General features: G+C 45.9%; 1 protein-coding gene across 3 annotated transcripts in view; it reads right to left on the bottom strand.

The window, feature by feature from the left end:
- The window catches only part of abca2 (ATP-binding cassette, sub-family A (ABC1), member 2), a 739176-nt gene that overhangs the window by 147955 nt on the left and 576202 nt on the right, over positions 1-15019 (bottom strand). For all 3 annotated transcript variants that reach the window (XM_072488215.1, XM_072488216.1, XM_072488217.1), the window contains 4 exons: positions 8145-8327; positions 5582-5757; positions 3890-4010; positions 2020-2301 (listed from right to left, as the gene is read on the bottom strand). In XM_072488215.1, the coding sequence (XP_072344316.1) occupies positions 2020-2301; positions 3890-4010; positions 5582-5757; positions 8145-8327 (762 nt within the window). The remainder of the gene's footprint in view (positions 1-2019; positions 2302-3889; positions 4011-5581; positions 5758-8144; positions 8328-15019) is intronic.

The raw sequence follows: 15019 nt of genomic DNA, 5'->3' as shown, positions 1-15019 counted from the left end.
CACAAATCTATATTGGGTCTCCAATATAGTTATAAGGCACGGTTATGTGGCCATAATCCTTTTGCCCCTTCAATGAAATGCAGTTTGAGATAATGAGCAAATACTCAACATTGTATTGAGACACAGTCAATTGAACAAATTTCCTTTTAAATGCTATAAGCTTCAAAATTTTGTAACACCTCATTTAAAATGTTCAGACTTCGTCATCAGAAGGAATTCAGAATGAATGTAAATTCTTGCCGCCCAAGTCAAAAAAAATGAGGGTGGTATGGTAAAATCTGTGATCCACTTACTACAAATAAATGTTGTGCAGTCAATCTCCACAGAATAGGTCTTTATAAATATAATGAGGCAATTATTACACTGGGTAACATCTTGCATGTAAATGCCAACTCCACTATAAAGCAGTGCCAAGGGTAGAGAGCTAATAGGCCAATATGCATCATAGACCTCTGAACGAAACAGAAGAGCATTCTCCAATGTAGGCATTGATTTGAAAGGAAAAATGTTTCAATTTAATTGAACCAATTTTAATTGTGACTGCTTAATTATATCATACTACTGTGTGACTTCTTGTGTTCATAAATGGGCCAGAAGTAAATGTGGGACAAAGATTCTGCAAATGAGTAAATGTGTTGGAAAGATTCCCAGAATGTAGTTGGAGCTTGTTGGTGTTGGTGGCAGTAAAAAGTGTAGCTCACTCACTGATCAAGGTGTCCCACATGTCAGACTCATAAACTACAATAGTCCTGCCTGGGGGTCATTTTTAATGATTTACTGAAAATATTGTTTATTCATAGCAGGTTACAGTTGAGGAAACATGAAATGTAATTGAAGGGGTACAGACTTGGAAAGGGAAAGGATTGCTGGGTCAAGGGGAAAGAGCAAGGGAGCAGGGGAGTGGGATCAATTGGATGATTCTTTTAGAGCCAGTATAAACACAATGATCTCCTTCTGTGCTGCAAGATTACATGAAGCAGAGCTGCGACGTAACACAAATTGTATGTTCATGGCCTAAGAGATTGTAACAGCAAGATACAATAGCAACAGTATTAAACACCACTCTGTTGGAGACAAGAGGAGCACATTGACCCTTCAAAGCATACAGGAACCTTTGACAGCCAATTCCAAAATATATCAAACCCAAAATTTATTCAGAGAAATGGGGCACACAGTCAGCATCAAATGACTCTGCGTCAATTCCCATTTTGTTTCCTTGGTGATGCAACACAATATATTCCCAGTGCAAAGGTTGATCCTCAGTTCTTTGATAAGGACATTTTTTAAAAATTCGATTCCGAACTCCATTAATTGGTAAAGAGTTTGGGCGGCATGGTGGTGCAGTGGTTAGCACTGCTGTCTCACGTCGCCGAAGACTCGGGTTCGACCCCAGCCCCGGGTCACTGTCCGTGTGGAGTTTGCACATTCTCCCAGTGTCTGCGTGGGTCTCACCCCCACAACCGAAAAGATGTGCAGGGTAGGTGGATTGGTCATGCTAAAAATTGCCCCCTTAATAAAAAATTTAAAAAAAATAAAACATTTTAAAAACTGGTAAAGAGTTGCACGTTTCGCAAGCAAAAAATAAAATGAGTGAGATAAAATGTGTGCAATTGCTTTTCTGTATTAAAAGTTAAATGTGCAAACCTCCATTAGTTATCATGAATACACTGTCTAAACTGAATCAATGGTTGAATCAGTTTAGAGAGTTCTCTCATAACATTGGTCATTGCAGAGCAAACATTTGGAATGGTCATTCTTCACATTCAGAAATAGGGTTTTTAAAAGAAAACCAAAAATGGATTAAATTTGCTTTAATTGAGGTGTTCTATGCCTAATTTCAGCACTTTGGGAAAATAGCTTGCTGGAGTCCTTCAGTCAGGAGTGAAATAACCAAACAGTTAGCTCATCAATCTAGTGGGTTAACTAAGTCCATATCTGACCTCCCTCTCTCTTGACCAATTCCCATCTCTTGAAATATAGAAAACACCATTCCAATTTTAACTTTGGCTTTTGCCATACCTTGTAAACTGAGGTTGTCTGGATCGTTCAGGTTGTCAAAGAGCGGTGCATAGTCTCCATTGAATTCGGAATAACCACCAATCTCATCACCTCGAACAGAGCCAACAGAAGAGGATGAATGCAGAGATGACTGTGAATGGTTTAGCCTCGTGCAGGTGACCAAATTGCTCACGTTCACTTTCAGATTGTTTGTACCTTCTTTTGGAGGGGTGTCTTTGTGGCGACCATTTTTATTGTTCGTTTGTGGTGTCTGCAAGGCGTCCTTCCCTGAATCTTTGTCATCTTCAAGGAATCAAAAATAAACATTGTACATTTGAGATATTTCAAATATTTCTTCATACTGTGTCGCTTTACTGACATTTCATCTGACTTTTGCAACTTTCACGGCCTTTTTGTGGGAGGGGAGAACTGGTAGACATCAGGTGGAAGTATTTTTAGGTTGTAATTTATAAACTACAAGCGTGCTACATTGCACACAGTAATATCCCACAGACAGCATTAAGGTAATTTGCTAGGTAACTCTTTTTAAAGTGAGGGATAAATGTTGGCCATGACACCAAGAGGACAGCCCTGTTCTTCATTGAAATATTTTAATGTCCACAGGAGGGGACACAAGGAGTTTTGTTTCACCTGAAGGGCAGGACGACTGAAAGTGCAACACTCACTCGCTACCGCACTCAGGTTTCAGCCAAGATTATGTAGTCACGTTTTGGATTTGAACCCACCACTTTGTGGCTCAGAGATGTGCACGGTACTACTGAGCCAAGTCTGAGAACAAATATGTTCATTATTTGCAGACACAACACCCTTCTGAATCCTCTTACAATGGTGCAGAGAAATGACAAGGTGTTTCCCCTTCATAACGCTGTTTGCAGATATAGTACTGAGCCACAAAGTTCAGGTTTAATTTACATCTATGCTGAGGTAGTTGATCACATATAGAATTCTGTGCCTTAGCGATTTCAGGCATGGGAAGGGAGAATTAGCCAGAGATTTCTTTCCCGATTGTTTTTAATTGCACATCTATACAAGTCGGGCTACGGCAACTTTCAGCTCCACTGGAATGACTCTCATATTAAACCACTCTCTGAGACTAATGCTTCAACAGATAACTGTGGGCAAACAGCACCTGTGTCATCAGACCCCAGGTTGATTGAGTGGTTCACAAGAGGAGAGATGTATTGGGGGAATAAAGGAAAATGAATGTTGGTCTAATACTGCTCATTAGGTCAAGAATTGGATTGCTCCACTTTCCATACATCTCTGCAAAGCCTCCTGGAATCACCATTTTCTGCATTAAAAGTGCTCTTGTTGGTTAAGACCGTAAGACCATAAGACATAGGAGCAGAATTAGGCTACTTGGCCCATCGAGTCTGCTCCACCATTCAATCATGGCTGATACTTTCTCATCCCCATTCTCCTGCCTTCTCCCCATAGCCCTTGATCCCCTTATTAATCAAGAACCTATCTATCTCTCTCTTAAAGACACTCAATGATTTGGCCTCCACAGCCTTCTGCGGCAAAGAGTTCCACAGATTCACCACCCTCTGGCTGAAGAAATTCCTCCTCATCACTATTTTAAAGGATCATCCCTTTAGTCTGAGATGATGTCCTCTGGTTCTAGTTTTTCCTACAAGTGGAAACATCCTCTCCACGTCTACTCTATCCAGGCCTCGCAGTATCCTGTAAGTTTCAATAAGATACCCTCTCAACCCTCTGGTTGTTGTTGTAGATTGAATTCAGAAGCCATTTTGGTTACTCACACATTTTCCTTTGTTTAAATGACACTGTGTGACTGTTATTAAGCGACCGAGATTAAATGTAGTAATGGAAACTAAAAGATGCCTCACAGTAGTTCTTTCATATTTACCTATGTCACTGTTCTCCAATGACTGATCTTCTTCAGAAACCTTCAGAAAAACCTCCTCGAGTGTGGTGTCCATCAAACCAAAACTAGTCAAATTTAGGTCCTCCAGGTTCAGATCCAGGGCCTATCAGGGAAAACCATTATTTCAGTTCACTCAGCCATCTAGTTCTGCTGTCGAGATGCAAGAGGTAATTTCCCCTTGGAGCTCTCAGAGAAATCCATTGTTTGTATCAGAATGTGTAAACAAGGTGTCGTTGTTGAATGGTCTACCTCTCCTCTCCCACATGCTACTCCACTAGAGTAAATCTATGTTAGAAATGCAAGGGATGTAGAACAATTGGATTAGAACCATGGAATTCCCACGGTGCAGAAGGAGGCCATTCAGCCCATCGGGAATGCACCGACCCTCTGAAAGAGCACCCTACCTAGGCCCACTCCCCCGGCCTATCTCTGTAACCCCATAACCCCACCTAACCTGCACACCTTAGACACTAAGAGGCAATTAAGCATGGCCAGTACACTTAACGCGCACATCTTTGGACCGTGGAAGGAAACCAGAGCACCCGGAGGAAACCCATGCAGACATGGAGAGAAAGTGCAAACTCCATGCAGACAGTCACCCAGGGCCAGAATTGAACCCGGGTCCCTAGCACTGTGAGTGCTAACCACTGTGCCACCCTGCTGCCCAGTTCAATTAAATTTCCCTTCCAGCCTTATTAACCCTTGATTTAGTATGTGACCATCTTACATCCTGATATTACTGTGCTGCTATGTGACTCAAGCGTTTTTGGTCAAAATGAAGTTCAAAGCTAAAAGATGATGGAGAGTATAGCAATACTTTCCCAGAGTTACTTCACTGGACAACTAGAAACCACAGCCCCTTTAACAGTGCACGACAACAAACAGGGACTATTTCAATTGCACATTACAGTAAACAGAGTCTATTTAAGCAGCACTCAACAGCAAGCAGAATATATTTAAGTACTGACGATAAAAAAAAGCTTATTTAAATAGTACATTAAGGCAAACATTATCTTTGAAATAGTGCACCATAGGAAACTATTTGCTCACATGAGTCGCGGTTATGCTAATGGTGTGACGAGTGATCCAGTGGCCTGTAGATTTGAGTTCAAATTCCACCATGGCAGCTGAGGGATTTAAAATTCAACTAATATATCTGGGGAGGGGGGTGGGGGGGGGGGGGGGGGGGGGGGAAGCTGGTGTCAGCAATTGTGGCTTCTAAGCTATCAGATTGTTCAACAAAACCTACCTTCTTCACTAATATCCTTTAGGGAAGGAAACCTATCATTCGTACCAGGTCCGACCTACATGTGACAGCACACTACAGCAATGTGGTTGATTCTTAGCTGTCCTCTGAACTGACCTAGCAAGACACTCACTTGTCGTCACCATCTCCTTTTCAACAGCAACTAGTGAAGTGTGATAAACGCTGATCTCACCCCAGCACTCACATTCCGGCAATGGATTTTTAAAATGTCATATCCTGGGAAAGGGGGGAGAAACCCTGAGACAATAAAAGACCAAATAACCTGGAAAATGTCACCCCCTCCCCACACCTAATGCAATAAGTGTCAGCTCTGGAGACAACATTGACCAAGCGTCATCTATGAAGGTAGCCCAACCTCTAATCATTCTGTTATCATTACAGGGTTAGGGTATACGAGGAGACATCACCTGGAAAAGTCTCTCAAAGCATCCTTTCTTCACAGCTTCTGATGGCAGAATGTAAGATATCTCAGTGTTGGTGTCCGAGATCAGTATGGTGGACACAACATACTTTTTAATAAACTGGCTGACCTTGGTCTCCAAGCAGGAAGAGTGTGATGAAGGGCTGAGATCTTGGCCTGAATCTAAAAAATACAAAGTGGAAAAAATATTAAATATAATTACTGAAAAAAAGATAAGCCGTTGAAGCTTTGCATCTTGCACTCATGAGGACAGATGCAAAAATGCCAAATTTCAAAGGAAGCAACAATTTATACTGCTTGGGAGAAAGCTGCTGATTGGATATATAGAAGACCTTACCAATGGAGTAGGTGGACACGCATTGGCAGTGGTCGTCAAGGTGGCTGGTGTTGGAGGCCCCTGCCGCCTGCCCCTTAAATTACTGTCCCCCACTGAGGTTAAATGCTCTCTTCTCCTGCAAAGGGCTTATACTTGCTGGAGTTTAGAAGGATGAGAGGGGCTCTGTTCGGGGTATATAAAATACCAAAAGGGATTGATAAAGTAAATGTCGCCCAAAAGTTCCCCTTGTGGGGCAAACAAGAATCAGAGGTCACAGATATAGGTTGAGAGGTGGTAGGTTTAGAACTGAGATGAGGAGGAACTACTTCTCGCAGAGGGTGGTGAATTTGTGGAACTTGCTGCCCCATAGTGCGGTGGAATCGGAGTCATTAAATGGCTTCATGAGGGAGATAGATATATTTCAGATTTTTTAAAATGGGTTAAAGGGATATGGGGATCAAATGGGGAGGTGGATTTGAGACCAGGAAGACACCAGCCATGATCTGATTGAATGGTGGAGCAGGTTTGAAGGGCTGAATTGCCGACTTCTGCTCCTAATTCCTATGTTCCTATGATTCCATGTTGAATGGACCACACTTGTGTTGCCGACTTCCTCAGCCACTTCCATTCATACCTGCTTAGTTGGTGAAGTTGTGTTCTACCTCTGATCCTTAGGAAAGATCCTGCTGCAAGACCTCCAGCTAGGGGTGAGACACCCGGAGTGAATCCTTCCCAATTTCCAAGATCTATGTCCAGTTGAGCCATTCTTTGTGATGCCTTAATCTAGAATTTCTTCCTATGACGATTCACCTTCTCTGATTGGTCGGGGAACCTAGAGGTTTGATGCTAATGTTGTAGCTCAGTTAAAGAACCTCAGGAAGGCCTGTGCCAGCTGTCAATGAGTTCCTGACCCACAACAGGTTCAGCCTTTTCAACAGGGAGTAAATTCAGAAAATTCAGCCGATTAACCCCGTTTCTCTGCATAGATTTTGCCAACATGGTGGGTATGTCCAGCATTTTCTGTTTCTATTGCATAATAGTTGAAACCCTCTTGAAATTGTTCCTGCTGCAGTGTCAAATTTTACAAAGCCTGGCCTGGTTTATTTAGGAACTATGTCACTCCAGCTATTCGCAAAAGCTTGCTCCATGAGGGAAAAGATTACCCGCTTTGTGCAATACAGTTTTTGTACAACACTATTAATTTATCTCAAATTGCGCCCAACATTCCCACCACCAACGAATGACCAATGGCACCGTTATTTCACAAGCGTGGAAAGGCCAAATATTATTGTAGTGTTGGATGTTTCACAATCTGAAAATGTAACACCTTCACTGTCAACCCTTCACTGAAGCCCTAATCACAGCACTGCGCAACAGGCTGCACTCCAATCAGGTCGCAAGGGTATGGGCTTGGCAGCGTTTCGGAAATAAACACTGGGCGGGATCCAATTGCCAATGCTGCGCCTGAAAGTTAGCTCGGCACGGCGCAGTGTGGCCGATAAAAGCCTCGTTAGATCTAACTTTTTGGCAAATTTGCACATTAGTGCGAGACAGCTAGTCTCACTTTAATGGACAGATTCCTGAGGTTTTGGGATCTATCACCTTCGCCCAGGAGACCTCGGGCGAGTGCCCTTTGGTATTTGTCTCCACAAACGGGCACCAGACGGAACGGCACTTTGTGGGTGTCTCCCAGGGGTTTGGAGTGGTACCCTAGCAGTGCTACCTGGGTGTCAGCCTGGCACTGCCAAGGCACCCAGGTAGCACTGCTAGCTGGCAAGGGCACTGCCAGGGTGGCAGGCTGGCACTGCCAAGGTGATAAGGTGGCATTTTTTGCACACGGACAATCGGGCCGGGGTGCCCTACGTGGGTGTTGGGAGGGTGCGGGGGGCCCGGGGATCCTCCCCATAGTGCGTTCATGCTGGGGCAGGGTCGGGGGTCGCTTTGGGGGCCATTTAAAAATGGTGTCCCGATCTCTCGCTACACTGGGGAGTTCCGGCAAGTGGAGCTCCTCAGTGTACAAAATGGGACTATGTGCGGCCTCAGACGTGTGTTCCCCGCTGTGGCCCCTTAAGTCATGGACGTCTCGACACCGCGCGCACTGGGAAACACGTGGCTAGACGTGCTCGCTATGGGACTTGGTTTCAATTGGTTGAATTGCGCTCACTAATTTGATTGGACCATCAATCAGTGACACAAAGTTGCTGCCTATTGTGCGAGGACCTCAGTTACTAACCTGGGCTAGTCTGAGATTCAGGTTGCTTCTTCACCACGGTCAGCTTGTAGCCATCTCCATAAGTGCTTTTGAGGAACAGAGGCGACCCGCAGCACTTTAATTTCCCGTGTGAGATTATTGCAATGCGGTCCCCCAGAAGATCAGCTTCATCCATGTAATGTGTGGACAGGAGGATTGTCCGGCCTGCAATTATTAGAAAATATCAATTTACACCAGTGCGTGATGTTCAAACAACGAGACATGCACTATGGTGTTAGAAGTTTTAGTTGCTGTGATATGAAGAGTCTAAAGTTCTGTTCCTTTTTCACAAACACATTTATTTCCTTCCAACAGCCGTTGCACAAAACTCTCACTATAAATCACCTGACAGAGGCCACCTGAAGCCCCTTTACATATCAGTGTCAATTAATGGATACTTAACATAAATGAGACATCTAATTGCAATGTCTCATAACCCATTACTTAACAGTCTCCCCTTCCTTGGAGAAAAAAAATAATTAGGTGAAAACAAAATTTCAATAAACTCAAAACACACACATGGGGCCGATTCTCCGTTCCTGCGCCGGTTTGGAGAATCGCCTGGCGCGCCATTTTTCCCCGCAATGCCGGTCCGACGCCCTCCCGCGATGCACCCAAACGGCGGGAACGGCCCCGTCGAGTTCTGCGCGGCGCAGTCCGGAGAATCGCCCGGGACACCCAAAATGGCGATTCTCCGCTACACCAGCTATTCTCCGGCCCGGATGGGCTGAGCGGCCTGCCCAAAATTACGTCTTCCCACCGGTGCCATCCACACCTGGTCGCTGCCGGCGGGAACAGCGTGGGAACGCTGGGGGGGGGGGGGGGGGCGGCCTGTGGGGGGGCGAGGGGGGGGGTTCTTTCACCGGGGTTGCACTCAAAAGGCGTCTGGCCCACGATCGGTGCCCACCGATCGGCGGGCCGGCCTCTCTGAAGGAGGACCTCCTTTCCTCCGCCGCCCCGCAAGATCCATCCGACATCTTCTTGCGGGGCGGCCTCGGGGAGGACGGCAACCACGCATGCACGGGTTACGCCAGTTATGCGGCGGATGACGTGGCGCCGCATAAAGGCGCACGCTGACGACGCTGCTTTAGCGACATGGCCCCCGAGTTTCTCGCGGCCCCGATCCTAGCCCATTTTCGGGCCCTGAATCGGTCGAGAACGGGGCCGTTTCGCGCCGTCGTGACCCTCGACGCCGTTCACGACGGTGTGGGCACTTAAAAAATATATATATATCTGTTTATTCAAAGTTTTTCCAACAAAAATTTTCAACTCACTAAACCCCCCCCCGTAACAGAAAAGAAAAAGAGAAAAGAACAGAACAGAACATAAACATATCAATCAAACATAATACAGAACTTATACAATGGGTTTCTCCCACACATATTAACTCTCCCATATGCTTTTTTTTTTTTACAAGTACCCCTGGGACAACCCCCCCCCCCCCCGAAAGAGACACACTGACGGGCACATAGTCGCGGGAGCAGAGAATCGCGCCCATGATTTCCCCTCTTTTTTTTGTTTGGACGAGAAAGAAAAAAAAAGTCACAGAAACAAGCGCCCTTCATTAACAATATCGAAAAGTTTCTGTGATCTCGCCCCTCTTTTCATAAAACAGTCTGATAGTTGATAGCTCCTGTCGACCCATTTAATTTTTGTTATTTCCCATCTGTCCAACATCTGCTTCAAACTTGCGATGTCTATCCGTAACCTCTTTTCATTGACACATTTTGTAGAGTGCACATTTTCCCACACGGATTTGTCAATGTGACAGTCAATAGGTATATTACCCAAATCCCCTAATCCCAAAATTTCTGTCAATATAATACTTGTATAAAAGGCCATATCCACCGCCTCTACAAGGCTTAACGTCTCAGCAGCCAAAGTGCTTTTTACCACTCTCCCTATTTTCTTTGTTTCTCACAAAGCGGGCAACATTTACCATTGTTCCCCAAAAGGAAAATTATAAAACCTCCTGCGCTTGAAACCCCAACACATAAATTTGCGTAGGACGCATCACTATAAACTATGAGTTTCAAGTGCCTAAGGTCATCCAAAACCGGGAACTTCAAAACACACTCCTGCATTTTTAGTTTGGCCAACGCTTTATTTGCTCTTATTATGTCTTCCATTTTGGGATCATTCATTTTTGTACTCAACTCTAAGACATCAAAACTCACGTCTGGTCTAGTCTGTCTACCTAACCAGTTCAGTTGCCCAATTAAACTTCGCAGTTGCACTTTTTCTATCTTTGAAACCATTGCGTCTTTTTGTGAAACTCGGCCACGACTAATTTCTATTGGGCTGATGCTTTCCAAATAAGATTGCTGACGTAAAGTTGCCCCTAACTTAGTCTGTCCAATTTCCAGTCCAATATATTTAAATGCACCGGAAGCCTGACTTCCAACCCTGAATTCTTTCCTCAAACCAGAGATTACAATAGCTTCGAAATCACTAGTCCCACTCCACAAAAAATCATCGACATGCATCATAAAAATGCCAGAAAGATTTCCTTTATAGTGCCAGTAAAACATTGCAGGATCTGCTTTCAACTGGCAAGAGCCTAACTTTAACAAAACTGACGTCACCGAAAAATACCAGACCCTAGATGCATCATTTAATCCATATACACATTTGTTCAACTTCCAGAGTACCCCTCTGTTAGCTGCTTCTTTGGGAGGACGGAGAAAAATGTCTCTCTGGAGCTGATGCCCCTGCAAAAAGGCAGCTTTTATATCTATAGATTTGCATTCCCACGCCTTTGTGGCTAATAGAGTCAAGAAGATCTTTAAAATAACCTTTCCTGCTGTAGGTGAATCTACCCTTAAATCCTGATCTTCTAAGTTTTTTCAAATCCCCTTTGCCTTATAAGTTCCATCCGGAAGAACCTTTACCGTGCAAATCCATCTGTGGAATAGAGCTCTTTGTCCCCTATCCGGTACTTCCGTGTATACCCCAAATTCACTCCCAACTATGCAATTCTTGCTGTTTAGCTTCTTTGATAACTTTTTCATCTAATTTATTTGAAGCCACTAAAATCTCACGTGCATGTGGGCTTCTACTCCTATTAGTATTCGTAGTCTTACTCATGTTCCGAGATCTTGATAAACTATGTCCCCTCTCCCGCCTTGTATCTCGTTCTGTACTGCTACTGCTTGATCTTTCCCTTCTGCTGTGGGATGTCCTTTCAATAGTTATCGACCTTTTCCTGCGGACCTGTTCACTATCCGATGTACTATCTGAACTGGCACTGCGTTTCTGTGCCCTCCATTTTTGAACTTCGTTTTCCCAATCCATTGTCTGGACTCCTTCCCCTGAATGCTGTACATTCAACCAATGTTTATACTTTCCAGTGGCCTTCCCTGCTCTACTATTAACAGTTGCATCCTTCCATTGACTTGACCCTTCAGGCAAGTATGTCACTTTTGTACCAACTTTTGGCAGTTGCCCTTTCGGAAAAATGGCCTGTTCTAATTCATCAGAATTCGGCGGCGTGAGAGCAGCTGGTTAGTCAGTTTCAGCGGGAGCATTGCGGAAGGAGGTTGCTGGGAGGTAAGTCAACCTTTAAAAGCACTTCTCTTTGCAGGGGCAGGCCAGTCGATTTCGGCGGCGTGAGAGCAGCTGGTTAGTCAGTTTCAGCGGGAGCATTGCGGAAGGAGGTTGCTGGGAGGTAAGTCAACCTTTAAAAGCACTTCTCTTTGCAGGGGCAGGCCAGTCGATTTCGGCGGCGTGAGAGCAGCTGGTTAGTCAATTTCAGCGGGAGCATTGCGGAAGGAGGTTGCTGGGAGGTAAGTCAACCTTTAAAAGCACTTCTCTTTGCAGGGGCAGGCCAGTCGATTTCGGCGGCGTGAGAGCAGCTGGTTAGTCAGTTTCAGCGGGAGCATTGCGGAAGGAGGTTGCTGGGAGGTAAGTCAACCTTTAAAAGCACTTCTCTTTGCAGGGGCAGGCCAGTCGATTTCGGCGGCGTGAGAGCAGCTGGTTAGTCAGTTTCAGCGGGAGCATTGCGGAAGGAGGTTGCTGGGAGGTAAGTCAACCTTTAAAAGCACTTCTCTTTGCAGGGGCAGGCCAGTCGATTTCGGCGGCGTGAGAGCAGCTGGTTAGTCAGTTTCAGCGGGAGCATTGCGGAAGGAGGTTGCTGGGAGGTAAGTCAACCTTTAAAAGCACTTCTCTTTGCAGGGGCAGGCCAGTCGATTTCGGCGGCGTGAGAGCAGCTGGTTAGTCAGTTTCAGCGGGAGCATTGCGAAGGAGGTTGCTGGGAGGTAAGTCAACCTTTAAAAGCACTTCTCTTTGCAGGGGCAGGCCAGTCGATTTCGGCGGCGTGAGAGCAGCTGGTTAGTCAGTTTCAGCGGGAGCATTGCGGAAGGAGGTTGCTGGGAGGTAAGTCAACCTTTAAAAGCACTTCTCTTTGCAGGGGCAGGCCAGTCGATTTCGGCGGCGTGAGAGCAGCTGGTTAGTCAATTTCAGCGGGAGCATTGCGGAAGGAGGTTGCTGGGAGGTAAGTCAACCTTTAAAAGCACTTCTCTTTGCAGGGGCAGGCCAGTCGATTTCGGCGGGAGTGGAGCTCGCTGGTTAGTCAATTTCAGCAGGAGCTGAGAATTTTTCTTTTTTTTTAAATTAGTTTTTTAGGCGGGAACAGGAAGTCGACCCGCGGACGTCTGGGAAGACCCTCACCAATAAATTCTGGTGGAGAGGAAACCCGAGACACTACACGTGTAGTGTCTCCCACCCACCCTCCTCCTCTAACCTAATAATAAAACCCATTGGTCTGAGGTAAGTACCATATTTTATTATATTATTATTATTTTTTATAAAAATTTAATTTAGTTGTTAGCCAGATCTTGGTAGAAAGTTAGAGGAATGGCAGGGAAGGGAGTGCAATGTTCCTCCTGCAGGATGTTTGAGGTGAGGGATGCAGTTAGTGTCCCTGCTGATTTTACCTGCAGGAAGTGCTGCCATCTCCAGCTCCTGCAAGACCGAGTTAGGGAACTGGAGCTGGAGTTGGAAGAACTTCGGATCATTCGGGAGGCAGAAGGGGTCATAGATAGCAGCTTCAGGGAATTAGTTACACCAAAGATTGGAGATAGGTGGGTAACTGTAAGAGGGACTGGGAAAAAACAGTCAGTGCAGGGATCCCCTGCGGTCGTTCCCCTGAGAAACAAGTATACCGCTTTGGATACTTGTGGGGGGGCCGACTTACCAGGGGTAAGCCATGGGGTACGGGCCTCTGGCACGGAGTCTGTCCCTGTTGCTCAGAAGGGAAGGGGGGAGAGGAGCAGAGCATTAGTAATTGGGGACTCTATAGTCAGGGGCACAGATAGGAGATTTTGTGGGAGCGTGAGAGACTCACGTTTGGTATGTTGCCTCCCAGGTGCAAGGGTACGTGATGTCTCGGATCGTGTTTTCCGGGTCCTTAGGGGGGAGGGGGAGCAGCCCCAAGTCGTGGTCCACATTGGCACCAACGACATAGGTAGGAAAGGGGACAAGGATGTCAGGCAGGCTTTCAGGGAGCTAGGATGGAAGCTCAGAACTAGAACAAACAGAGTTGTTATCTCTGGGTTGTTGCCCGTGCCACGTGATAGTGAGATGAGGAATAGGGAGAGAGAGCATTTAAACACGTGGCTACAGGGATGGTGCAGGCGGGAGGGTTTCAGATTTTTGGATAACTGGGGCTCTTTCTGGGGAAGGTGGGACCTCTACAGACAGGATGGTCTACATCTGAACCTGAGGGGCACAAATATCCTGGGGGGGAGATTTAATAGTGCTCTTTGGGGGGGTTTAAACTAATGCAGCAGGGGCATGGGAACCTGGATTGTAGTTTTAGGGTAAGGGAGAATGAGAGTATAGAGGTCAGGAGCACAGATTTGACGTCGCAGGAGGGGGCCAGCGTTCAGGTAGGTGGTTTGAAGTGTGTCTACTTCAATGCCAGGAGTATACGAAACAAGGTAGGGGAACTGGCAGCGTGGGTTGGTACCTGGGACTTCGATGTTGTGGCCATTTCGGAGACATGGATAGAGCAGGGACAGGAATGGATGTTGCAGGTTCCGGGGTTTAGGTGTTTTAGCAAGCTCAGAGAAGGAGGCAAAAGAGGGGGAGGTGTGGCGCTGCTAGTCAAGAGCAGTATTACGGTGGCGGAGAGGATGCTAGATGGGGACTCTTCTTCCGAGGTAGTATTGGCTGAAGTTAGAAACAGGAAAGGAGAGGTCACCCTGTTGGGAGTTTTTTATAGGCCTCCTAATAGTTCTAGGGATGTAGAGGAAAGGATGGTGAAGATGATTCTGGATATGAGCGAAAGTAACAGGGTAGTTATTATGGGAGACTTTAACTTTCCAAATATTGACTGGAAAATATATAGTTCGAGTACAATAGATGGGTCGTTTTTTGTACAGTGTGTGCAGGAGGGTTTCCTGAAACAATATGTTGACAGGCCAACAAGAGGCGAGGCCACGTTGGATTTGGTTTTGGGTAATGAACCAGGCCAGGTGTTGGATTTGGAGGTAGGAGAGCACTTTGGGGACAGTGACCACAATTCGGTGACGTTTACGTTAATGATGGAAAGGGATAAGTATACACCGCAGGGCAAGAGTTATAGCTGGGGGAAGGGCAATTATGATGCCATTAGACGTGACTTGGGTGGGATAAGGTGGAGAAGTAGGCTGCAAGTGTTGGGCACACTGGATAAGTGGGGCTTGTTCAAGGATCAGCTACTGCGTGTTCTTGATAAGTATGTACCGGTCAGACAGGGAGGAAGGCGTCGAGCGAGGGAACCGTGGTTTACCAAGGAAGTGGAATCTCTTGTTAAGAGGAAGAAGGCGGCCTATGTGAAGATGAAGTGTGAAGTTTCGGTTGGGGCGATGGATAGT

This window comes from Scyliorhinus torazame, chromosome 22 (genome assembly GCF_047496885.1).
Source record: "Scyliorhinus torazame isolate Kashiwa2021f chromosome 22, sScyTor2.1, whole genome shotgun sequence".
Classification (NCBI taxonomy): domain Eukaryota; kingdom Metazoa; phylum Chordata; class Chondrichthyes; order Carcharhiniformes; family Scyliorhinidae; genus Scyliorhinus; species Scyliorhinus torazame.
This window is presented reverse-complemented; position numbering and strand designations above follow the sequence as displayed.